Genomic DNA, 26,538 nt, shown 5'->3' with positions numbered 1-26,538 from the left:
GCGCCGTGTTTTCGTTTAACATAAATAAACTCACTTTTACTTTCATTGCAGGCCTCGCCTTCTGCAGAAGTGTTTTCTTGCAACGAAAGGCTAGCATTTGGAACTAAGACTTCAAGAGGTGCACACGACTCCGCCCGCAGTTGCAATTGTGTTTTGAAAACGTGTTTGGCGAGGCCTGTCAAGAATACCGAAAAATACTGCAGCCGAGCCAAGGCAACCGTCAAGATAGTGAGCGAAGTGATTCACTATGCGACAACCATCAGCCGGTGCTGAGCTAATCTATGGACTCCCGCGTGCAGCGTGGGAATCAATATTCCAACTCTTGGACGGCGCCTCCCGCCTCGCTCTCACCAAGGCAGCAACTGAGCTTAAAGGAGTCGCTGACTGCAAGCGGGTCCTCAAGACCGTACAGTTCACTTCCGACACGGATGAGTGGACGCTTGATTTGTACCGCAAGAAGGTAAACACGAAGGACGTCCGGCAAGTGAGGTTCACCAGCTGCCTCGCGCTGCCGTCTCAGGTTCTCCTAGGATTTCTTGCCAGCTGTGAGAATATAGAGGAACTGTGCGTTCTGAACTGCGTTGTCGAGCCTCCGGCGCTTTTCCGAATGCTCTCACAGAGGCTCAAGAAGGTGAAGCAGCTAGAATGGTCTCTCTACGAGGACTGCCATTACGAGTCGTGGCTGGAGAAAGACGCTGTGGTGGTAACAAGCAAGCAATCCCAGCCGCAGACACCGATGCTACAATCCATGTACGTCGAAGTTGTAGCGACGCCGCTGACAGCCTACTTCTTGGAGGGCGTCCTGAATGAGTGCCAGGATCTTCACAGTCTGCACATTCACGTCCTACGTAAGGACGCTTTAGGAATTCCGATGGGCGACGCCAATGTCAGGCTGCAGACGCCCAGGCCCGGTCTGCGCAGCTTCCTTTACACTTGCGAGCGGGTACCTTCGCCCACTTGCCGGCTCTCACCCGAAGCCTCGTACAGCTTTGTCCGATTTGACGACGTTCAGAAGCAGAGGACCTTGCTTCAGGGAGTACGCCGCGCTGTCGTGGCGGTGGAAGCCGACTCGCAAGTCGCCTGCCGCTTCCTCGGAGCTGCAAATCATCCGGAGTACTGGAACGATATCAGGTCCCTCTCACTAGTCTTGCTGCCCCCGCCGCAACAGGTCCGGCACAGGCGATATCTGAGAGCTGCTCCCGACATCCTGAATCCGATGCGGAAGTTCTTCCGAACGTGCCTCGCCAACATCTCCGAGCTCAGCCTCACGAAGAGCCACTTCTCGCTCGTCTGCAAGTTCTGCTCAGTCGTAGGCCCTGCGCTGTCTCAGCTGCGCTCGCTGGCACTCCCACCATGTGCCGTGAATAGAGAAGACTCGCTTCAGTGCCTGGCGCGAAACTGCCGGTTCCTCGAGGAGCTGGACGTCAGCAACGACGAGACTCCTCCATGCGCCGCCTGCAAAGTGCCTTTGATGTTCAAAGAGCGTGACTTCGAGTGCCTGCACAGGCAGACTAGGCTGTGGCGGCTGAGCATCACTGATACGGCGAAGATCTTGTGCCTCAATTTCCTTCTTGCGTGCCGAATCACCGACCTTCGCTTCAGCCTAGATAGCCTGGTGAGAGACGCCGGCTCTGTCGTCTACGTCCAGCCTATGAATCTCTTCTCCGCCAACGTTCGGCTCTCGACGCTGACCATACAAGCACGCCACCTGGAGCTCGGGCAGATCACTTTCTTCACAGCTAGTCTCACTGCTGCTAAGAGTCTGCGCAGTTTGTGCCTGCTGACCGGAACTGAGGTGGTTGATTCCGCGGTGTCGAATTTGATCGCCATCATTGTGAAAGAGTTGCCACTGCTGCAATTGGTTCACGTGCACTACCTGGCCTCCAGCTCTTCGCTGAAGACTATGTCGTGGATCAACCAGCAACACGCAGTTGTGAACACTCTGCCTAATGGCAAGAGGTTTCGTAGCCAAGGCCAGCTCCTGACCGACAGCCCCTGTGTGGGCCGCTACTGTTGCGCGACGTCATACATTGGAGTTGCAAGGCCGAGGAACCGCTACTGAAGAAAACCTTCTCAGCGGCACACAACGACCACTGCCTGTGAGCTGAGCATGGCGTGAAGTTTCAGTGAAATAAATTTCATGGGCACTGCTTTCTCTTTATTTGTGCGTGTGTGTCATTTACTCAGTGCACGTAGCCTTAGGACTTCTGTAATGATTGGGATTTGCGCATTCTTGCGCGAAGCTGCTGCTATTGCGCGTGTGAATGTCCGCTCCGAATGTCTAAGCAAATTCATTGCAAGCACACTTAGCACTCGCATAACAAAATTTAGTGGCCTTTTAAAGTGTGTCTAGGGTTTAGGCTAGTCGTTCTTTAAGCGAGTACAGCAAGCGGTCTACTCTACACTAACGGCGACTGCTATCAAACCGTCCACTAACCAAATAAAGAAACGTGTAATGCGGACGTTGTGGATTCGGCTCCCACCGGCGACACGTTAGTTTTTCATCCACTTTCATTTCCCTTTTTTTTATTAGCGGCACGAACATCTAGGGACACTTTCTTGTGGACGGTTTGACTTTCTTGAGCAGCACTTCCAGTTCTCCTCCTGAGACGACTGGGGGGCAGGGGGTATTCCCAATATATCAAAAAGAACTAGAAAAAATAATACAGCACAAAATTCTTGGGCTTCATTATATATATCATATGAGAGCATAAGTTTAGTTACAAGGTGAGTTACTGAAGAGTCTGCAACAATTAGAAATCACTCAGACCACCGGAGACGAAGTTCAAAATAAATAAGAAAAATATAGAACAACCTACTGCAGTGCGAAATGGATGGGTTTGATAATCGACATGATATGACAGCGTAAAGCTGGAACCGGATAGCACGATTCTCGCTCGATATTTTTCGAGCGACATTTTTTCCAAAGTGTATTTCTCAAGCTTCATTTCAAACAGCAAGTTTGCGTGCGCAACTGCGACTATGTACCTTCCGCATCGCGCTACAACGTGCTGCCTTCGACGTGCGCGCCAGCTGTGCGGAGAGAAAAACAATTCTGCCACGCAGGTTCCCTCGAGATGCGCAGAGGGCTGGGCCATCAGTTGGTAAAACCAAACTGCCACGTGATTTATCTGGACCCTGATTGGCGGACGCACAGCGTGAGGCTCTTTTTTCTGCTCCGTGCTGGTGCCATTTCGTGATGGATCATGTTGGGCAGGCGTGATTCTGACGCCTGCGTCCCACAATCCGCACGTCAATCGCACCATGCGGTTCCGGCTTTGTAGATATCGTCACGTGGTATACCGATGCGGAAGAGGGCAGCAAAACTTCGACTGACAAATCGAGGGTTTTATTGGACGAGCGTGTGCACGAAAAAGACGTCACACTCAAAGAACAACGATAGCGCCGAACACATTCGCCGATCGTCGAAAATCTGATCAGCGGGTCAAGCCGAGGGGTGAATCTCCGCATGGCTGCCAGTGGCTGTATTGAAGCAGATGTTCTTTCGACGCTAGCGCCAAGGTTACCTTAAGTTTCGGCCCTAGCAGGAGGGCGAGACTTTGCTAAAATTGCAGCGCACGCGATTGTTTACGTTGCCATGGCAACAGGAACAGCAGCCGCGAATCGCCTCCTCACCCTAGCGCTCTTTGTTTTATGATGACGACCCGCTGTGCTCCCTCTCCAACATCTGCAGCCTTTCCCATGCCGCATTCACTTCCCTTTTGTTTTCTTTTTCCCTGCCTGCGTCGCGTATTTTTTCAATTTCTTAACGCGAGCCCGCGCTACCACAGGCAATGCTTGTGAACTGGCGTGCGTTGCGCCGTGATTTCTTTATGCGTTAACGCACACGCAGTCTTGTCCATACTTTGAGGTCGCCAGCATATGCCAGAACATATATACATTCCACTTCCAACTCAACAGATCTTTGGCCTCCTTTTATTGAGTCCCGTTTCCGAAAACAAATATTTTCGCATAACTTGATATGATACACGCTCAGAAAATAAACGAAATTGAAAATTGCATGACATGTAGATGACTACAAAGCAACACAAAAGTTCACAGACAGTTAAATATATAAATAAAACTCACGAAAACGCGAAGGCTTCACGTACACACATATAAAAGACTTTTATACATTGCCCTGAAGACCAAAGTGTAGAAGGGCTTCTGATATGCGCACTGAGATATTGCACAAAACTTGCCGACGTGTATGTTGTAGTCGTGACAACTAAAGAAAAGGAAAATTCACTGGTAATGGCAAAAATAATGGCACGCGAAATAATTAAAATAAAGAATAAAATGCCAAGATTGTTTTACTCACAGCCATACCAATAAAGAAAGAACTTGCTTAAATGCCTGTACAAAAGTATCTGAAATGCGTGACATGTTTATTACTACTGAACAAAATGAAAAACACATGGCAGAACAAAAATATCATTGTACTACAAACGAAAATACACAACGTGACATTATGTTGCACTTGGCCACAAATCGAGTAACGGTGACATGGGGGAGGAGAAGGTGGTCTGCTTTTACAGCAGCACGTAAAAAAAAACATTCGCAGAAAGGCCTATTCCTCAATCAAAGACCAGGTGAAACAAACCAACAACACGACTTTTCTTTCACCACAGATGCAATGTTTAGCAGTAAAATTACGTCACTTAAGGTTAGTGAACTTCTGGGCTATTTGGTTATCCCACAAAATAAACGAGTTTTGCGCCAAAACCACACACACAAGAAAGAGCCCGAGTTGTCTCCTCTCTTTTGTATGCGGTTTGGGCGCAAAACTCGTTTATTCTGTCACTTAAGGCACTACGTCATACGTGCTGAGCGCTCCTTTGTGTAATAAACACGAACTGCAAAAATCTGCATACAGGACACTTCCAATGCTCATGCTTTCAAGAAAAAAAAAGCTTCTCATGCCTACACATGAAGGTTCTTCGCGAGGTTTTCCCATCGGTAATTGCCGAGAAAGTACGTAAACACCAACAGTAATTTTTCAGTTGCTTGTACGTTTGTAGAACAGTGACCCACAGGAAAAGCAATGAGAGAGGAATGGAAAGCTGGGCGATTTACTGAAGTTGCAGAATGGGACTTGGCACAGAAATAACACAAGTAATAAGCGCAGGTGACAATGAGGAGGAAAATCTATTTGTCAGCTTTTTTTACTGGTAAGAGGGAAGTGTAGCATAATCAAGGCGCAACGACGTCCGGAGATTCATGCAGCACACACATGCACAGGGCCGTGTTTGTGTACATGCGCCTTCTGATGCCCTTGGCCATGCGTGCTCAATTGTAGTCTTTAGCACCCGGAATAACCTCGCATGCAGGCTTGTTTTTGCCGTAGTATTGCCCCACTGCATGATGCACGAACTGGTGAGAGCCATGAAATGGGTGAAAAATCGCGGAGCCCTAGCACCTAGCTATTGAGGACGACGAAATTGACGAGCATGCCCACGCCAGTCAAGGCCAGGCACAGCAAATCACGCTTCTCGATGACAGCAGTTAAAGAAACATGAAACGTCAAGCATGCAGCGGACTAAGCTGGAACCAAGCCGGCGGGCGCGCGCGGAGGCAGTTGAAGGTGAGGGAGCTGTGAGGGAGGGCAAGAGGAGAGGACTTGAGAGAAGGGGTGAAAAACACGGCATCCTAAATCAGCGCGATCGGATACCATTCGGTGAAACCGGTGAAACGCGATCACACAATAAACAAGCACACATGTCCATACCCCCCTCTTATGAAAACATCGTCCCGATGCTCTACACATAACAGGAGAGCCAAACTCAAAAACACACCTACTAAGAAAAGCTAACAAAGGAACAAAGCCCAAATCAACGAAATCCAAAGAAAGGCCGAAGTTCAGCGATCATCATCATCATCAGCCTGGTTACGCCTACTGCAGGGCAAATGCCTCTCCCATGCTTCTCCAACTGCGCCGGTCATGTACTAATTGTGGCCATGTCGTCCCTGCAAACTTCTTGATCTCATCCGCCCACCTAACTTTCTGCCGCCGCCTGCTACGTTTCCCTTCCCTTGGAATCCAGTCCGTAACCCCATTTTGACCATCGGTTATCTTCCCTCCTCATTACATGTCGTGCCCATGCCCATTTCTTTTCCTTGATTTCATCAAAGATGTCATTAACTCGCGTTTGTTCCCTCACCTTTAAAGTTACACCCATCATTCTTCTTTCCATAGCTCGTTGCGTCGTCCTCAATTCAAGTAGAACCCTTTTCGTAAGCCTCCAGGTTTCTGCCCCGTACATGAGTACTGGTAAGACACAGCTGTTATACACTTTTCTCTTGAGGTATAATGGCAACCTTCTGTTCATGATCTGAGAATGCCTGCCACACGCATCCCAGCCCATTCTTATTCTTCTGATTATTTCAGTCTCATGATCCGCATCCGCGGTCACTACCTGCCCTAAGTAGATGTATTCCCTTAGCACTTCCAGTGCCTCGCTTCCTATTGCAAATTGCTGTTCTCTTCCGAGACTGTTAAACATTACTTTAGTTTTCTGCAGATTAATTTTAGACCCACCCTTCTGCTTTGACTCTCCAGGTCAGTGAGCATGCATTTCAGTTTGTCCCCTGTGTTACTAAGCAAGGCAATCGCATCAACGAATCGCAAGTTACTAAAAAATTAACCATTAACTTTTATCCCCAATTCTTCCCAATCCAGGTCTCTGAATGCCTCCTGTAAACACGCCGTGAATAGCATTGGAGAGATCGTCTCTCTCTGCCTGACGCCTTTCTTTATTGGGATTTTGTTGCTTTTTTATGGAGGACTACGCTGGCTACGGTACGCTCGAGGTCATGAGGCATTGCGTATGTAGGGTGGCCAGTTTTTCTAAAACAATCTGCCCGCCATCCTTCAACAAATCTGCTGTTACCGGATCCTCCCCAGCATCCTTCCCCCTTTGCATAGCTACCAAGGCTTTCGTTACTTCCTCCGGCGTTACTTGTGGAATTTCAAGTTCCTCTAGACTATTCTCTCTTCCAATATCGTCGTGGGCGCCACTGGTACTGTATAAATCTCTATAGAACACCTCAGCCACTTGAATTATCTCATCCATATTAGTAATGATATTGCCGGCTTTGTCTCTTAGCGCATACATCTGATTCTTGCCAATTCCTAGTTTCTTCTTCACTGCTTTTAGGTATTCGCCGTTCCTGAGAGCATGTTCAATTCTATCCTTATTATGCTTAATTATGTCAGCTGTCTTACGCTTGTTGATTAACTTCGAAAGTTCTGCCAGTTCTATTCTAGCTATAGGTTTAGAGGCTTTCATACACTGGCGTTTCTTGCTCAGGTATTTCGTCTCCTGCAATAGCTGACTGCCCTATTGAAAATCCCAGCATTGCCCATCATGAATTTTATGCTGGGCATGATGTAAAATGTGCTGGGCATGATGGAAAACTTGGTGGTGATGGTGGAATTCATCGTGGGTATAATGGGTGGATGGTGGGTACAGTGGTAGATGGTGGGATGTATTGGTGGGATACATACTGGGTGACTTGTCTCAATGGTGGGCGGGCTGGGTGAATGGTGGGTGTAGTGGGTGGATGGTGGGATGACTACTGGGTGACCTGTGTAAATGGTGGGTGAATGCTGGGCGTGCTGGGAGGATGGTGGGTACATACTGGGTGAACTGTGGGAATGGTGGGTGAATGATGGATGTGCTGGGTGAATACTGCATGTACGTACTGGGTCAAATGTAAATGGTGGGTAAATGGTGTGCATGCTGGGTGAATGGTGGGTGTACTCGGTGGTTCGTGAAACACATAGTGAAGAAAAATTTTGCTTTATAGTACGATTTCTACAGCTTGATTGCTATGATATTTCAACCCCACTAGAGGCATTTTACTGTCAAGCAGGAACAGGACACTTATTGAAGAAGGCAAAGAAGACAAAACCAGTCACAATGTGACGTCATGTCCCACATTAAAAACACAACCTGATCAATATTTAATTTAAAATTGAGAGACCTCTTTAAGGAAAATGTAAATTTCTTAGTACAAAAAAGAAAAGTATAAAAAATATTTTCTCAACCGGGATTCGAACTTGGGACCTAAGGATCACGAGCCTAGCATCTTACCACTACACCACGGCGCTGTTCTCTCTCAGCGTACATTTTGGCTGTGTCAACAGTAAAAACCACTGTCTCCGTTGCTGTTTACATTTGTATTTTAAAAGCCAAGATGTGGGTTCCCTCCACCGCGTCAGCCGCCGCATCTCTAGAAGAGCACAAGTGTTGTTACCATCGACAGGTAGTACATCGTGGAGTGATAGAACATCGATTTTGCTGTACGATATGCATATTGAATAAGAAATTCAGAAATAGACAACGGCGACCGGGGACATTGTTAGGGTTGTTACTGCTAATTTCTACAGTTGTCTCTCGCTCTTTACACTTTTGAGCGCGCACATAATTCGTGTGCTCAACGCAAAATAGCTACATAAACACTCGTGGATGAGTCTTCATTCTGACAGCATACTGGCTTCTCACGGCAGCGCTGTACCAGATTAATGAGACCCGAGCGAGACAAGTTTTCACGCAACTTTGTGGAACAACCGAAAACTTCTTTTCCGCTTCGCATAAGCTTCTGCAATAATTCTGGGAAATTAACTAATGTGACAGTGTAACCGCACATGTAAGTCCACATGTGCCACATCTTACCAAATAAAACAAAACGGATACGCAGCCATTCCCGCAGATGGTATGATTTTGATCAGCGGCCGATTTTGAGGAGGCGGGTAGGTGCCGCGTCGTCACGGCACAATTATAACAATTGGCCACGTCGACTTTAATACCGGTGTCGGTGCTATCAGCATTGGCGGCTTGAGAGAAGCACGGTTGAATACCGCGCAAGAGAAAAGTACAGTGCACACCACCGATGCGAAACTGACAAACAATTTTAAAGGGCAGCGCATTAAAGCCGCACATTTCTGGCACCACCACATAGGACACACTCACGCGGCAGAGACATGCGGTTTTTTCCAGGAATATTCGTGCGCCGCACGATAAATACAGAAGGCATGCACGACAGGAGCGCAATACGCACACATTCACCACACCAAAACGAAAGCAATGCGGATGACACGGGTGTAACCCGCGCCGCACGAGCGATTAATTCTCGAAGATTTGATGCTTTCTGACTGAATAAGTTACAACGCGCACGGAAACATCGCACACTGGACGTGTACCTCCGAGATCATGTCAACAATTTCTATTGCTACAGTAGAGTGTGACGAAAGCAACAAGTCGTTTAAAACGAAGTGACGGCGCAGGTTGCACGGGAAGTAGCGCAAGGCGTCGTGGGTGGGCATGGATGGGCTTCAAAACAGCTGAAAGTAGGCGGCAAACTTTCCGGAAGGGAGCAATGGGAGACTTGGCTCGCCAGCCTCGACCAGGCACGGCGGACCGCACAAGCCAGTGGAGTTCTGGGCTAGGGGCTCCACCCCCTCACTTTCCACACCTTTTTTTTTCTTGTTTACTAAACCTTTTTATATATATTTCTTCAAATTACAGCCCAGAGAAGGCTTCCTAAGAATGGCATACGCGAATCTCGAAGGCCATCTTTTTACTGCCCGCATGCGACGGAAGCTCCTGGAAATCGAAAACACGTCATAGAATTTCTTTCTGCGCTAAAGTATAGCGGATAATATAAACTGTGCGATGGTTGTTTATGTATTGCAACATCTATATGCAGTTGGGCGCAACAAGGCACAAAGCGAGTGTGTGCTGGTTATTATTTTAGTCATAGCGGAGGCCAACCAAACTCCCAATTTCACAGGTGGCGCCACCCACCACCCCGTTTCAAAGTGGTTGCTCATAGTATCCATCCACCAATCTTGTTCTCTTGTTTACATGTGCTGTCGGTCGTACGAGTTGCTACGATGTGTTTGTTTGATCGTGTTTTTGCGTTTGCTGTAATGAATTGTGACATAGTTCGCGTGCACAAAAGTGCCAGAAGATAGCTTGTGTCTCGCTGCAAACTCGCGGTATGCGTGGTGCGCCAGGCAAACGTGGACCAACGATTTTCATGCCATGGAGTGCGTTCCCTTTGTCCGTGGTGGTTGTGGAGAGTTCGGTGGGCGCCGCAAAGAAATGATGCGCATTATTAGCGTTCCGCAGGTCGTCCACTACGCAACTGCATGTATGCGGGAATAACTTTGCAGCTCCGGCAACTTGGAGGGCGCTTTTCGACCGCATCGTACCATTTAAAAGGTGAGTACACGCATGCTGTGCTTGCTTCTCGTGTGTGCCTAGAGTGCCTTGCGAGCGTAAGAAATCGAACTCCCGCGACGACATTGACTGTGCCGATGCTTGCTGAGCGTTGGTTGACATAATTTGCTTGCGCAAGTTTATTGGCTTAATGCTAAATTGAAAGTCTTGGTGAGCGCTACCTTCCGGTGAGAGGGATTAGGTTCGGCAACAGTCCTCATTTGCGCGAGCTGCCACTTTTCTGCTAAAGTTGGATAATAAAGACTCATCTGCCTCTTTACCTATTCTTACTGCAATGACGTTTCCTCTCTTACTTATGCTTCGGGGTTGAAAATAATGTCTGTTTACGCGGTTGTCGGTTTGTGAGCAGTTATTGGGAAAAAGTATAAACACCATGCAAGTGATCTTGCGCGCGACAGCGACGCGATGTAGATGGTTGTCGCGCTCGCTCGTTCCCTACAAGTCGTACCCCATGCGAGCGGTCTTGCGCGCGACAGAGACGCGATGTAGATGGGTGTCGCGCTAGCTCGTTCCGTACAAGTCGTACCCTATGCGAGCGACGACATTGAGAGCCGTCTCCCCGGTGTTGCCGGTATGAGGGCAGCAAATACGCGCCAAAAGTGTGCTTTATTAATTTAGTTGCTGTGTTTTACTCAAAGGAGCAGCGTAAAACATTTCTTTAAAGTCTTGCAGTAGGTTCTTAACCTTGCACGTATCAAAATAGTCGTTTGCTTGTTCCGTGCAACAAGCGGTAGTACTCGACTGATGTACAATTCCGGCTTCGTGCTATTGTCTGTTCGCTCATAGCACTTCTGGGCGACGAGCGACGAATTCTAGATTTCCAGAACCAGGCGACAAAGAACGAGCGATATGTTCGCGCGACGGCCCGTTTTCTCGCTCAAAGCCGTCGCGCACAAAATCTCCCTCATAGGGTTCGGGCAAGAAAATTTAAGCAATTACGGCTTGCTACTACTACAGCTTACGTTTTGAGACAAGGTGTTTTGACATAACTTTGACATAACTAGAGATGACAAGGGAAAGTTGCTTAACTGATAGAAAAAAAATGAATTGCTACGTAAACAAACATTTGTTTGTAATGTACTGTAGCTGTAGGTCTTAAAAATTTTATTGTCATGAAGAGGTCCCTATTATCACAATATTCATCAGTAACTTTGACCTTGTGCTCTGTTCCCACCCTGCAGTGGTGCAAACATTGTTTTTGTGACTTTTTCTGTGCTCCTTGCATGTGTTCACAATGACTTCTTTAAAGTGCCACTGCTATAAGTTAACACAGAACCTATCTTGCAGGGGCAAGGCCGTGACCAACAACAGTGTCCACGTCAGGGAGGAGCTATGGCTGCAGCAGCACTGTGTGTAATCGGATGGTCTGGTCAGGTATGACTGAAGTGTATGTGTTTGCAAAAGTAGGATCTCGGTATCATTCGTCAATAAGTTTATGGACATATTACTCAGCAGTGCTTACTAAATAGGCTAAATATCTGCTCAACTTTATTCAACTTGCTGCTTATTTGTGTCTGTAGACATTATGTACACATTACCTTGTTCACTTTAAAACTAGACCTAACATGTCTTGAGGTTTATTTTTTCTTGCATCAATCACTTGGCTGCACGTTACATTTTATTTTGCTTAGTACACATTATATCTACCTCTTGTTATTTTGTTTTATTGATTTGAAACTTTCCTGTGTTACACCTTTTATATCCACTTTTTTTTTTCGTTTAGGCTACACGCTTGTGCAGTTTCTGCACACGTAAGGATTAAAAGTGTAATGGGCCAAATATGTCACAGGTCTAAGCATGCAGCATGCTTACCATTGTTTAACATTGGTATTACAATTATTGTGAGGTTTACTTGCACGAACAAGACTAATTGAAAAAAGTTGGACAAGACAGTGCACTAGACTTCAACTTACAAGCTTTATTCAGAAAACACGCAATGAGGCCCCACCTTATGCTCAAAAATATCTGCAGACAGATGCATAAATAAATGTTCCACATGGGAGGAAACCAAATGCGCAACAAAGCCAATACTGCCCACAACAAACCATTACAAAGCATTCAGCAGGTTCTTCTCAAGGTACAACAAACACTCCTTTATCAGTGAGTTCCAGTGAAGGAGTGCTTACACATTCATCATCAGCCTTTGAAATGCCAAACACCAAATATTTCCTTATCTAACTGCCTGCCAAACCATCTGAGCACTTGCTTGTTTTGAAAACACAGGTAGCATTTACGAGCACATCTTCGGCAGTGGTCAGCCAAATGGGCAGTGCCTGCTAGAGTGTTTACAGCGTTCCGGTGCTCCCTAAGCCTCTCATTCAAGAACCTGCCCTTTTGTCCAATACAGCACTTTCTACAGGGAAGTGAAATCTTGTATACCACCCCCACATTGCAGTTAAAAAAGTGGGTGACATGCTCCTTAGTGCATGTACCCTGATTCCCTGCGCTGCTTACCAACCTGCACATTCTTGCGAGCTCTAGTGGCGCTGAAGAAAACACCTACACTGCACTGGTTTGCCACATTGTTTAGGTGGTGGGACACCCCATGTACAGATGGCACAGCCACAGGGCGCCCACTGGCACGTGCGTTATTGCACCGAGCAGCTGCCAGATCTGTTTTTACCTCTTTAATGAGGCTCCCAGTAGTTGACACCAAAGTGTTATCGAGATACCCGGCCCTACATAAATGGCTCGCTTGTTGCTGAGCGCTGCAGGAAACCTGGTGCACAAGATTTAACCAGAACAGCTCTCGGGGCAGCTAGGAGCTATGCATCCTTTAACATGGAGTATGCCAAACGGTAGTCGAGCAAGGGCTTTGTTTTCCTAAGAGAGTATATATAATAAGGAAAGTATGATTTAAAATTATACGAATATCGAATGATTGCAGGTGATCATCTTCTGGCAACTCATGTGTGAACTTGAATCCTACTGAACACTGTTCGAAAACACCCACAATGTTTTTAACAGCAAAGCCAGCACAACAAGAAAGTCATTAGCACTACCACATTGCCCACTGGACGTGCAGTAACGCATGTCCCAGTGGTAGCCGTGCAGCTCTGCCATACATACACAGGGTGTCCCACCGCCTAGAAGAAAGGTGGCGAACAAGTTTGGTGTAGGCATTTTTTCAGCACCGCTAATGCTCACAAGAATATGCAAGTTGGTAAACATTGCCGGGCATCAAAGTACATGCACTAAGGAGCATGTCACCTGCTTTGTTAACTGAAATGTAGTGGTGGTATGCTACATTGCACTTCCCTGTGGAAAGTGGTATATTGAACAAACAGGTGCCTGAATGAGTGGCTTGGGGAGTACCGGAATGCTGTAAATGCTCTCACAGGCGCTGGCTACTTGGCTGATCACTGTCAAAGTACCCATAAGTGCTCCCCATGTTTTCATAGCACACAAGTGCTCAGTCAGTTTGCCAGGCAGTTATATAGGGAAATGTTTGAGGTGTTTTGCATTTCGAAAGCTGCTGATGAATGCATAAGCACTCCATCACTGGTACCAGCTAATAAATAAGTGTTGTGTCTTCAGAAAAATCTGGTGAATGCTTTGTAATGGCTTCTTGTGGATGCTTATCAGCTTCTATGTGCATTTAGTTATCCCCTATGTGGCACATTCGTTTATGCATCTGTCTCCACATTAACTGAGCATGCGGTGGCCTGTTTGCATGTTTCTTCTGAATAAAGCTTGTCAGTTGAAGTCTACCGCTTTGGCTAGTCCGACCTTTATTCCGTACGCCTTGTTTGTGCTAGTAACTATGTCACAGGAGCTGTGTCAACGCCAACTAGCCCAACCTTCTCCATTTTTTCACAATTATTTCTCAAGTTCCCAGAACAATAGACACGAGCTTGAATTTCTTTAAATGTTAAATGAAGGCCAGTATTCACTGTGCTGTAAGTACTACAGCAGTGAAGAGTTTTCTAGTAAGCTTGCTTTCTTTCTCTACATTTATTTATATTCTTCTTAAGCTATACCCATTCATGCAAGTAGGCATTGTGGCAGAGTCTGTGTCCAGTTGCATCGTTTTCGACTTTGTCTATACTGCATAGACCACATAGTTGGTACATAGTTCAGTCTATTGATGCACTATCATTAAATAAGCATGCAGTTTTGCACATGCAAGATTGCCTGCTCGCTATTGCTAAAGCGTTTGCTGGTTATTGCTATGTCGCTCATCAAGTGAACTTGATTTCAACAGCACCACACAGAACATCTGCTTGGCAGTGGTGTAATTTTAATAGTGACTATCAGCCAACAAGCTCTAAGTCTACAGCGGTCCAGAAATAATTCTATTACTTTGGGTCTCTCCACATATTTGGTTAGCACAGTGGGCAGTTTTCTATTTATTCTGCTTGGTGCTGTTCACGTGAGAATATTTTCAACTAGCAAGTACAAAGTGTAATGCTGTCAAAAGCCTTTGATTACTGGGCAAATGAATTGAAAGCATGGTACGTAATCCAAAAAGTATTTTTCACAAAATACTAGTGTCAAGAACAAGCATCATATGCACTGCAACTCATGGTTTTATGTTGGTATGCAGGTATCTCAAGCTAAGGGTGCTTGTGCATGTATTTTCCACATATTAGCTAATGCTTTAGCTACATGAAACTGTCTATGTTCTGGCTGCTGAAGTCAAATTTGTGGTTGATGAACCTGCTTGTTTTTGCTGTGCACTTACATTTCTGTTGTTTCTTAAGGGTTGTAGCCATGTGACAACTGATGTATTGCAGCAATGTCAAAGGTAGCTTCCACCCATTATTGCTACAGTGTGCCAACAGACACCTGTCTCCGTATTGGTGCATTATCTGAGAACCAGCCGTATCCTCTAGGTGAAATTTGTAGTGTCGTTTTGAGTTTGCCAGCCAGTTCATATAACTTGAGGACAAAATTTACACAGTGAAGGAAGGGAGACCATACAACATGACCAGTGATGACTGAATATTTTGATAGAAGGAATAAAAATAACACTGAATGTGTGCTTATATTGTGCACAAGTTCCTTCAGAAGGAAAATGTGAGTTGTAATACAAAGGCAAAAAATCACAATAAACAGTATTTGCGTAAAAAAAAGGTGAATAGTCAGACTAATTTCTATCCCTTGTCATCTAGAAAGGACGCCTTTTTTCATGCATTCATAATGGGGGCTTGCTCACACGTCTTGTGGTATGCCTCTCTGATTTCTCTTGTCAATTTTTCACCGTGGTTGGAAACAGATAAACTAATTTAATCTAGCCTAAAGCCCTATCGCGGCAATGCACGGCCAAGTCAGACGAGCATGCCGGTCTTCTCAGTAAAATGTGGTGATTTCTTTGGTACATATTTAGTTCCTGGCCTGTCAGCTTCCTAACATTGGAATGCAGTACACTGCCCCTAACACACACTAGACATATTTCGTGGTATGTTTAACCAAGCGTACCTCGCTTGCCTGCTCGCTTTTCTCAGTTCACTTGTGGACTGTGCGGCATACCTGCCTACTTTATTTTTTCTCTCGAAATATGTGTTCATAGCATTCCACAAGCGCATTGAGAAAGGCGTCCAGGCAAAGGAGATTTGTATAAATTACCACTAAATATGTCTTGTGTCCGTCATTAGTAGTGTATTCTATGCCTCTGTTCATGTGTATGTTTGGTCAAATGCACAGGGTCGTCAACTCTTGGCACGAACACGACTCAGCGTGACCACGCCCCGCGGAGTGCCAGCGTGCATGGCGCAGGGGGGATGTGGAGCTTCGTGTCATCTGCTAAAGTGCGGGAGCATGCCATGCTTTAGCGGATGACACATGACATGAAGTCCCACCTCTAAGCCCCTGTGCGCCTGCGCCGCTTAGCTCCGTTGCACAGCCATGCAATGCGCGCTGGCAATCCGCGGAGTTCGGCCACTCTGCACCATCTTCGTACTAAGAATAGACGGTCTTGTACATGGGGCAGACTGGCTGCTGTATAAGCATGTGCCCAGGAGAGTACCATTATTCACTCAAGGGACAAGCATGCTCGTCCCACTTGACAATGCATTGACACAACTGGTGATGTACGCCAGATTTAGATTGTTCATCTCTTTTGTTTACTTAAGGCAACCGATTGATCAACAATATCACTGAGGCATACGATTTAAAAAAGAGGGACATCTGTCAGCCAGTGCTCATTATGATTGCATTACAAAGAGGAATACTCTCTAAATGACATGGAATAGTGATCACTCCGTGCTTATTTGTTCTATTTTTATGCAAGTACTGTTTATCATGATTTTGTACATTTGTATTGCAACTTGTGCCCTTTGTCTTAAAAGATCGCTTGTGCAGTGCAAGGGCACACGCAGTATAAATATTATCTTAAATTTTTGCACCAAAATTAATGTTGAATTGGTAGCTTTTGTGTCTTGTTGTCTTCTTTCTGTCCCTTGTATCACTCAAAAGGTAAACATTAACGTACACCAACTTTCTTAATTACTTGCCCGTCAGTGTTGATAAACATGATATGTTGTTTTCAGCCAGAATATTCTTACCATTTCTCATTTCCGGTCAGCATAGTGCTAATCCTTTGGCTTTTTATAAAGCGTGCTAATATGTACTTCTGATTAATGCAAAAGTTAGTTCTAGTTGGTGGTAGCTGAACTTGGACATCATGACAAGTGCAAGGGCACACACACACACAAAGAGACACAGTCTGAACGGGCGCTAGAAATCAACTGAAGGGCTTAATGACAAAAAACAGCAACGCACATATTGCGCAAAAACCTACAAAAAGATGTAGAAGGTGCAATTGTCCCTAAAGAGAATTCCGCTGCCGCTGTACTAGCGCTGTACTGTTACAAGAAACATTTCAAACCTGGTCGCAGTAAAAGGAGCGTGCACACTGAGTTCTGAAGTTTGAAGTTGTGACGGGACTTGGCGCATTCGTCGCTGCAGTTTAGTCATGACGAAAATATAACTGCTGAGATGAGTGAGTGGTGCGAGTGGTTTTCAGAGCCCACAAGGGAATTCACTTGTTTTCAACCATGCAAGGGTAATCTTACTTTCAAGGCATGTCTCCAATGTTCTTTAGAACAAGGCCATGTAGTGTGTGATGGTGGTGGATTTTGGAGACTGGCGCACGTAGGTCTCTAGGTAACGTGCTGCACTGTTCTCCGTGTGACACTGCAATCTTGGAGGCCTTGACGTCACTCGTTCTTGCACTGTTCTCTGCATGGCGGTGCGCCTATTTGAATCAATTGTTTTGCTTTCTCTGTTAATTTCATTATTGCAAGGTTAGACTGTACGAAATATGAGTGTTTGCTGCCCTTAAAATGGGAAAATTTTATTAGTTTAATCCTTTACACAAAAATGAATTTCTTGGTGAGGTTGGGTTTAACCCCAGTTTTTTTTAAACTTGTTCGAGGGGCAGAAATAGGAAATTAAAGAGTTGCATCAGAAATTGACGGATCTAATTAACCTATATCATATTGTTTTATACAAGTGCGTTTTAGTGTTAAGAATACTGCTCAGGAAAAAAACACTTCATATCTATTGCAGGTACAGATTGGTGTGGGATTTGTGATGCCACTCAACAAGTGGCATTACATATTCAAGTCTGCTTCCGACGGAAAGTGCCCATTAGAGGTGGCATGGCACCTGTGGACACCAGTGCAAGCAGGTGAAAGCAGCCTGACTGGACAGGCCTGCCGGACAATGTGCCGCGCATCTTGGAAGCTTCCGGCAACACTGGAGAAAGTGGCTGCTTTGAAGAGTAAGTCAACAGTCACCTCATTTGAGAAACATAACTGCATATCTACAAGTTATCTGAATGAGTTAGCATTACATGATGTATACAGAGCGACAAGAAATGCCAAAGCAAGAATGAGGCAAGTGCCTATATATTATATCTTTTTCTTCTGCTGTATATGCACTGTGTCTCGACACACAATTTAAATGTCTCTGTGGGTATGAAAAACAGCACAAGATAATTTCGGGATATGGGTTTCCGGCGAAAATCGCCCACAAAGTTTCCCCCATAATCAGTTTCAATTAAAAACAATCAAGAAAGTCGGGTGGCTACACGAGCGGTTCATTTTGACAGGACCTTGATAGCTTGCATTCACCTGCTGCTCATTGTCTTAACAGAAGTGAACATTTAAGCACCTCATTGTCTGAAATTTCTAATGTAGACTTGGCATGCGTTATTGTAGCTTTTCACGCTGCAGCTTTCATTTCACTTTTTTGAAATAATGCTTCTCAAGAAAATTGGGTTCCGACACAGCTTGGCAAATTGTATGGTCTAAAAGAAGCTTTTTAAACTACTGCCGTCCAAAGTGTTGACTGTGGTCAACTGATGTGCTGCTTTACAATCTGCAGCATTCACAGCCATGCAATTTCAAAACACTATTCTGATTATTGGGATGTAAAAGTTATAAACAGGGATAAAGTGCCTCGGAAAGGGTGGCCAACGTTTCGTTAGGAGGACCTATCTTCTCAAAGGCTGCCTCGTCATCCTCGGCATGTTGGTTTTAAAGTGTTAGTAGAGTGACGTCACATGCAGTTGTCGGGAGTGGCTGGTTGTAAAGGGAGAGACTTGAAGGAGAATGAGCGCGGTCACCTGATGTCTGTAAGCATGATTCCTAAGACGTAGGAACAATAGTGGGAGTGGGAAGGCTGGGAGAAAAGGAGAAAAAAAGAGACCAAGAGGGAAAGAAAGAACAAGAAAAGAAAAAGAAGGGCATAGGAAGGTGTTAGGGAAGCAAGAGGTTAGGGAGCATTCAGGGGTGTCTTTGGCAGCATGTTCTTGTGGCTTTAAAGGAGCCGGTGAGGCGGTCAGTGCTCGAGTAACAAAAACAACCCGAAAAGACATTAGTTGAAAGAATGACTTGAGTAGCATAGCAGCAATGCGTCGGATAATTTAGAAGGAGTTAAGAGGGCAGCAAGGGGTCTGGAATGCAGTGCATAGGGTAGCTGGAAGGCAGCGGCACGGTCTTTCTAGGGACGTTAGTCCCAGTAGCTCAACGTAGGTGTCGTCACAGCGGTATGCAGAAGTGGCGATACCCTGTGTGGCTGAGGCACCGAAGAAGGTATCCTGGCGCCTGGGATTTTGGAATATGTTGGTGAGGGTGTTTCGAAAAAATAGAATAAAGAACAGACAAATATGGGGGTGAACTGAAACTGGAATAACAAATAAGAGGGTGGCATGAGCAAAAGCGGGCGGAAGCAGATGTACATGGGAAAACATATTTATGCGAACATATTTATGGGGATTCTACAGACTTCCTATTGCGCTGCACTGACAGGCCCCACACATACCTACGATACATAGACGACATATTCATAATATGGTGACATGGTCAAGACAGCCTAGATAAATATGTAGGATTTCTAAATTCTTTTCAGCCAACAATAAAATTCGCATCAAAATCTTCAGTGGAGCGCATAAACTTTCTGGACTAAACAATATACATTGACACTGGGACACTAATGACAATGCTGTATGGAAACCTTTTGACAAACAACAGTACCTAGAATATACAAGCCACCATCAAGCCACATTGCAAAGAAGGCATCACTAAAGACCAAGCACATGGCTACATCACATGTGTGTTGAAAACCAAGACTACATAGATAGACTTGATCACCCTAAAGAAACCCTATCAAACGGGAACCACCCAAAGAGTGCCCTTCAGAAAGCCTGCACCGATGCAACCAAACTTGACTGAGCCGACGTGCTCAAGCCCCACCCTAGGATCACAAGAAGAGCGCCTCTTCTTACTACTAAATTCTCACACTCCCAAACATGAACAACATCCTCAATAAATACTACCCAATTCTCACCAGCAACCAGAAACAAGATTTTTCCCGCCCTGCCCAGAGTAGTCTTGAGATGCAACACTATAATATTAAGGATATTCTTGTATGTGCCAAACTAAAAACAACAACGAAGTTAGGAACCAGTCCCTGTGGCCGCCCGGGTGCTCTACATGCAAACATATTTAATCTACTACTACAGTAATAAGTACAGCATCAAATTACTCAAACAACGTAACTTCGAGTTTCATCTGCACATCAAGCAATGTAGTCTACTGTCTAGAATGTGCCACTTGTAGCAAATAATACATAGGTGAGACAGGACAAAAAAATCATAAAAGACTGAACGGTCACCGCGCAGATACAAAACAATTTACCTAAAGGAGTAGCCAGCCACTTCAATGAACATGTCATATGTGGCAAAGCAAGGCTCTATAGACTACAAATTTCCGCTCACCTCGCTAGAGGAAATATCTGGAATCATACCTCATACACAAGTTTAAATGCCTACATCCAATGGGAATCAATTTAACACAGCAACTTAGAATCTTTAAAAACTTTAAAGCTGTAACTTAAATCGGAAAGCCTCATGTCATCAACCAAGGCGCAAAACACATTGTGCCACCAGCTAAACTTAATTCTTAACCTCACCTATTCCACCGTTTCTAATTTTTACCTGCTTACTACTCAATTTAATATATTCTTTCGTGTTTTAATGTTTATATCAACTGTATGACCCCTTTTCCCATGTAAACCTGCCTCCGCCCGCTTTTGCTCATGTAACCCTCCTATTTGTTATTCCACTTTCAGTTCCCCCCTTTTGTCTGTTTTCTATCATATTTTTTGAACACCCTCACCACCACAATCCAAAATCCCAGATGCCAGGATACGTTTTTCTGCGCATCAGTCACACAGGGTATCGCCAGCTCTATATACCACTGTGACGACACCTGCGTTGAGCTACTAAGGCTGACATCCCTAAAACACCATGCCTCTGCCTGCCAGCTACCACATACATTGCATCCCAGACTCCTTGTCGCCATCTTAATTTCTTCAACATTACCCGACGCGTTGCTGCTATGCTACTCAAGTCATTCTTTCAACTGATATCTTTTGGGGTCTTTTTTGTTACTCGCACACTGACCGCCTGACCAGTTCTTCTAAAACGGCAGAAAGATGGCGCCAATGACACTCCTGAATGCTCCCTAACCCCTCACTTCCTTAACACGCTCCCATGCCCTTCTTTTTCTTGTCTTTCTTTTTTTGCCTCTTGGCATCTCTTTTTTTCTCCTTTTCTTTTGTTTCTTTTCTCGCCGCCTTCCTATTCTCACGGTCTTGTGCCCTCGTCTTAGGAACCATGCTTACAGACGTCAGACGACAGCGCTCATTCTCTTTAAAGTCTCTCCCTTTACAACCAGCTGCCACTGACAACAACTGCACGTGATGTCACCCTACTAGTCCTTTAAAACTAACATGGCAAGGCTGACCAGGCCACTTTTGACGAAGATAGCTCAAAAGTTGGTCAGCCTTTATGAGGCACCTCATCCATGTTTATAACCTTCATACCACTGTGTGCTATTCCATCTGTCAGCCGCTTTCTTGATTTTAGATGTTCTGATTATTGAAGTTTGTAAGACATGGCCTATCAGCACTTTCGGCATACTTTCAGTGATCTCATTTTATTTAAGCATAAGAATGAGGAAAGAACTGCTACACAAAGAAAGCACCTCGAACATTAGTCGCATGTACGCTCTGATCTGCATAGCTGATCTTGTTCTACGCAAAGCATCCTAAAATTTTCATGCCTCTTGTCGGTGCCAAGAAAAGCAAGGTGCTGGGCATCATGCGGAATTCCAGCGCTTTCCGCCAGCCTGGATTAGAAAGGACTGTATAGTGTGGCTGTAACTGGCATTCTTCTGCCAAGATTCAATTGTTTTATGGATCAAAGTACCAGGTACTCTTGTAGTCGCATCAACACTCTGCCGAAGATTTCATTTCCTACATAAATATGTTTTTTTTAAACAGACGAGCATGAAAGATTGCTCTGTATTACGTTAAGATGCTTCTTTGGGCTTTTTTTACATTGAAGATGTAGGTTACCTTAGCAAAGTAGCAATATGGAGATTGAAAAGTAGAAAAAAAATGGCAGATCCCATGCACTGTGAGAATCGATGTACACGAAGCACACATTGTTTGCTTTGATTGACAATAATTAACGGTGATGTTAGTGGCAAGTTTGTAATTTTTTCAGTGTTTAGTCCAATACGAAAGTGGCGAGTTGATGTTAAGCATTACCTTGCATGCACCACTTCTGTTTGTCTGCATAGCCCACAGAACACACAGGGAGATGTGTTTGCTTGAGGCGTTGTTGCGAGTCATTGTTCATAATCTCTGAGAAGGAATGGAGCGTTGTCATTGCCTCACATGGCGCACCGCATCATGGCAGAAATATTAAACTTTAATTGAATTATGAGGCTGTGCATACTTCAATTAGCTATTGTAATTGTATGTATACAATGTATACATAAATTCGCGGTCTGCACTACATTTCACTGCGTAGCGAAGACGCTCCTGTTCTGTGTGACACTTCTTTCAAGTCTGGGTGTCCTCGACGTCGAGTGCACGCCTTGCTGGAGCGTGTTAATGGGCTCCTTCTACATACATGGCCAACACACTGTTGAGATTCCAGCTCAAAGCGCTCTCTTCAGACTAAGGACGATTCTAATGTTTACACTATCACAGCCCAGCAGCTGCATTTTTCTCGCATAGAAATTAAAACCAGCACAGCACGTGCAATACACACTAACGGTGAAATGCTGGGGCAGCAGCGCCGGTCAGGATGTGCAGAGGTGAGCGCCATCTAGTAATGTTGCAAGAAATCCAACGGCACGCATGACAAGACCATAGCAGCTGCAGCGCCCGTAATGTTGGGAGAAGAGGCAAAAAAGCTTCACTTTAAAACATTAGTTGCCATCATTTGCAGCTAAATAAAGCTTGCAAGCCAGCCATTATACAGCTTTTACATGAAATCTTTTATGCCTATATGGCAAATGCTAAAGTTACGACTTCCTCACCAACTGCACGAGCAACAAGTAAAGCTAACAAATGATAGAATGGACAAATCAGACAGCTTGCACCTTGCAGCTCCCCTGCATGCGTTAGAGACATGTAGCCAAATTGTGGCTCTCTGAATTTGACAGGAATTTGGGTGGTTGAAGAGCAGACAAATTATGCAAAATCAGAAGCCAAATATTCACCCCATAAGGCTTTTAGTACAGCTCCCATGTGTCTAAATTTTGCAGTTAAGCCAACCTCCAGATGAGAAGAGGCGTGGCTTTGGCAAAGAACATACAAAAATTCCATGTAAATCTGCAAAACAATGTGATGCATGTGTATGCATACTCACTGCAAATAAACCTGTGCTGGCTTGCGTCCTGGGTAGCATGTTTGTGTGTGACATTTGCTGCATTTTGTTATCTTAAACTTTTTTTGAAGTGATTAGAGCAGATTTCCTTCATTCACTTATTGCTAGAAATCATTGGAAAAACAATTTACTTATATATTTATTGCACTCTCCTTTTAGACTGCCTGGCGAAATACATAAGTGACCATCCAATGATGCCACCTGCACCACATCCGGAGAACCACCTTGCTTCCCTGCGAAAGCACCTTTGGAGCTCTCTTTTACACAAGCAGGATGCCAGAGCAAGCGAGTGGAAAAGTAAATACAGTACAAGTCCAGTGATGCTTTTTCAATAAAGTGTGATGATATGCTACGTAGTATGGTGCTTTACATATTGATTTGTTATGGCATGAAAATAGCCGCATCTTGGCAACATGTATATACAGACTGTACACTTCACAAGACTCAAAATCACATAAAGATAACCCGTCATGAGCTTCCGAATGGCAATGGCTGCTCCTTCAATTCATCACACAACTTGCCTTTGACGTGCTGCGCCCACGATGATATCCAACCCAGTGCCCACCGTGCCACCCATCACCCACCGTGCCGCCCAGCACCCACTGTGCCCAGCAACCACCATGCTGCCCAGCACCCGCCGTGCCCAGCAACCACCATGCCGCCCAGCACCCACCGTGCCACCCGTCACCCACCATGTCACCCAGCACCCACCATGCCACCCGTCACCCAGCATGCCACCCACTACCATAATCCACCATGATGATGGATGATGGATTCCACTATGCCCAGCATCGGGCAAATTTTCAATAGGGTGGTATCCTGTCTAAAGGAGTTACCACGGACTTCTATTGCACACTCCTTAATGATGCCCATAAGATTGACGTTAATTGTTTCAACACTAAGTTCCTCTTCCTGAGTTAAAGCCGAATACCTGTTCGGTAGTCTGATCTGGAATACCTCTATTTTCCCTCTTACCGCTAACTCATTGATCGGCTCCATATGTACTGTTTCTTCCGTTCCCTCCTCAAATCTAGGCTAATTCGACTTTTTACCATCCTATGGTCACTGCAGCGCACCTTGCCGAGCACGTCCACATCTTGCGTGATGCCAGGGTTAGCGCAGAGTATAAAGTCCATTTCATTTCTAGTCTCGTCATTCGGGCTCCTCCACGTCCACTTCAGCAGTGCAGCAATGCAATGCAGCAAAGAAGTTCAGCAGTGCATAGTCCCAAAGCTAGTTAGCACTGGTAGACCGGCTTAAGTCGCACAATATGGCCTATTTCAGGTTGTGAGTGGCGGCGCTGTGATTTCCGAAATGCTGTTTTGCACGACCTCTTAGTACAGTGCGCCAATGCGTATGAGTACTAAGCAAGACGCGTAAACGCTTCTTGCTAAGTCCTCATCGGCGTCTACAGGTCCAAACCCAAACACGGTCGACGGGTTGGTATGCCACGTAGCGTCGTCGAAGATTCTAGCGCCAGCTGTCAGTCCTCTGCTGGTTCTTGGTGCGCAAGCGGGAGAGCTGTCGGGCTTCTTCGGCGCGCAGGAGATTGGCTATGACGTCTACAGTTTCATCTTCGGTGACGGGCGGCAACATGGTGTTGAGAGTCGTCGTTGGCTTCCTGCCTTAAACAAGCTTGAGCGGCGTGATCATTGTTGTTTCTTGCACCGCAGTTTTGTTCATGCGCACTATAGGACCATTCATCTACGGGTGATAGGCAGTTGACCTCCTGCGGTTTGGCTGGCTGTATTGCAGAATGGCTTGGGTGAGCTACGCTGTAAAGGCCGTTGCTCTATCGGTGATGAGGACTGCTGGAGCACCATGTCGCAGCAGGGTGTTGTCGACGATGAAATTTTCCACTTCGGCTGCGCTACGTTTCGGCGGAACTTTAGTTTCAGCGAAGCGGGCGAGGTAGCCTGTCGACACGACGATCCACTTCCTTCCGAATGTAGACGTCCGAAAAGATCCCAACAAATCCATCGTAATCTCCTGAAATGGTCGGCAAGAAGGCTCGATCAGTTGTAGCAATCCCGCTGGCCTTGTCGGTAGTGTCTTGCTTCGCTCACAGTCTTTTTTACGGGTAGGTTCTTTTGAAGCGAAAACGAAGACAATCCTTGCCTAAATGCCAGAGGGACAACGTCAGTGTTCCCTTCCACAACTGCGGAATTCCTTTCCAAATACTCGACGAGGCCTTTTAGCTCAGGGTCTGCTCGTTGCTGTTCGGTGAAGTCTTCCGTGCTTATTATTTCAATGAAAGCGCCGTCATCCTCACTCTAAGGAAAAAGAGAGTAAAAAGTGAGTCACGGCAACTTGACTCTCTTTTTTCTTCCGAAGACCCACTTTTGCGCGAGTAGAGTCAGAAAACAAGAGTCAACATTTGCGCATGGGTCGTTTGACTCTCAATAGTACGCGAAGAGTCATCGTGAAAGATCGCGATTCCTCTGATATTCGAGATGTGTCTGCCGAGAGAAAGATTTTAATACAGGAGAAGAAATACCAGGTATCCTCTTCTATTTTAGGCAGGCCCTCGGGTTCCTGTCCTGGTTGTAATGCGGTGTATCATTCTTTCATCCTTGTCATGTTCTGCAATTACTTCGAACTCTATATATTGATTTTTCTTGACCATGTTTGTTGGTACCTCACACACTTAAGCGATAGCTGGTTTCCTATGCTAAGGAAGACCTGGATTTGTCACATTGGATTCTGACCATAAGTAAATCTAAAAAAAAATTATTGGCTACTATAAAGAGAGCACAGCAACGAGATAAGAAGTTCAGTAGGCGCACTCAACAGTGTCGATTGTAAATGTAATTCCGCGACTTAAAAATAAATTTTGAAGATTTAAGTTCCAAGTATCTTGTTATGAGGCGCACGGTAATGGGAAGCTGCAGATTTATCTTCAGCAGCTCGGGTTATTTAACGTGTACGGAATGCACGGTATACGCGCGTTTTCACATTCTGAACCCGTTGGAATGTGACTGCTGCGGTTCTGATTGGACCCGTCACCTCGAGCTCAGCAGCGCAACACCAAAGCCACTGGGCTACCGCAGTGCGTTGCGTTCCGCGACCAGAAACAAATATTAGCGTACGCAACACTGC

At 45.5% G+C, this 26,538-nt stretch overlaps 1 protein-coding gene across 1 annotated transcript; it reads left to right on the top strand.

Moving 5' to 3' along the window:
• The first annotated feature begins 9,849 nt into the window (after positions 1-9,849).
• Positions 9,850-23,787, top strand: LOC142568264 (uncharacterized). The gene is made up of 4 exons (XM_075678249.1): positions 9,850-10,229; positions 11,535-11,621; positions 17,760-17,973; positions 23,599-23,787. The coding sequence occupies exons 2-4, from the start codon at positions 11,580-11,582 to the stop codon at positions 23,772-23,774; spliced, it is 432 nt and encodes a 143-aa protein (XP_075534364.1). The 5' UTR covers positions 9,850-10,229; positions 11,535-11,579; the 3' UTR covers positions 23,775-23,787.
• Positions 23,788-26,538: the final 2,751 nt, after the last annotated feature.

Source organism: Dermacentor variabilis, unplaced genomic scaffold, assembly GCF_050947875.1.
Source record: "Dermacentor variabilis isolate Ectoservices unplaced genomic scaffold, ASM5094787v1 scaffold_18, whole genome shotgun sequence".
NCBI classification, from domain to species: domain Eukaryota; kingdom Metazoa; phylum Arthropoda; class Arachnida; order Ixodida; family Ixodidae; genus Dermacentor; species Dermacentor variabilis.
The sequence above is the reverse complement of the archived record's forward strand: the minus strand, read 5'-3'. Positions and strand labels throughout refer to the sequence as shown.

What these genes read in the sequence shown, in the direction of transcription:
- LOC142568264 (XM_075678249.1), top strand. Translation starts at nt 11,580, where the DNA reads ATGGCTGCAGCAGCACTGTGTGTAATCGGATGGTCTGGTCAG. An exon ending in TAATCGGATGGTCTGGTCAG is followed by an intron (nt 11,622 to 17,759) that starts GTATGACTGAAG and finishes TATCTATTGCAG; the next exon opens with GTACAGATTGGTGTGGGATT. An exon ending in GAAAGTGGCTGCTTTGAAGA is followed by an intron (nt 17,974 to 23,598) that starts GTAAGTCAACAG and finishes CTCTCCTTTTAG; the next exon opens with ACTGCCTGGCGAAATACATA.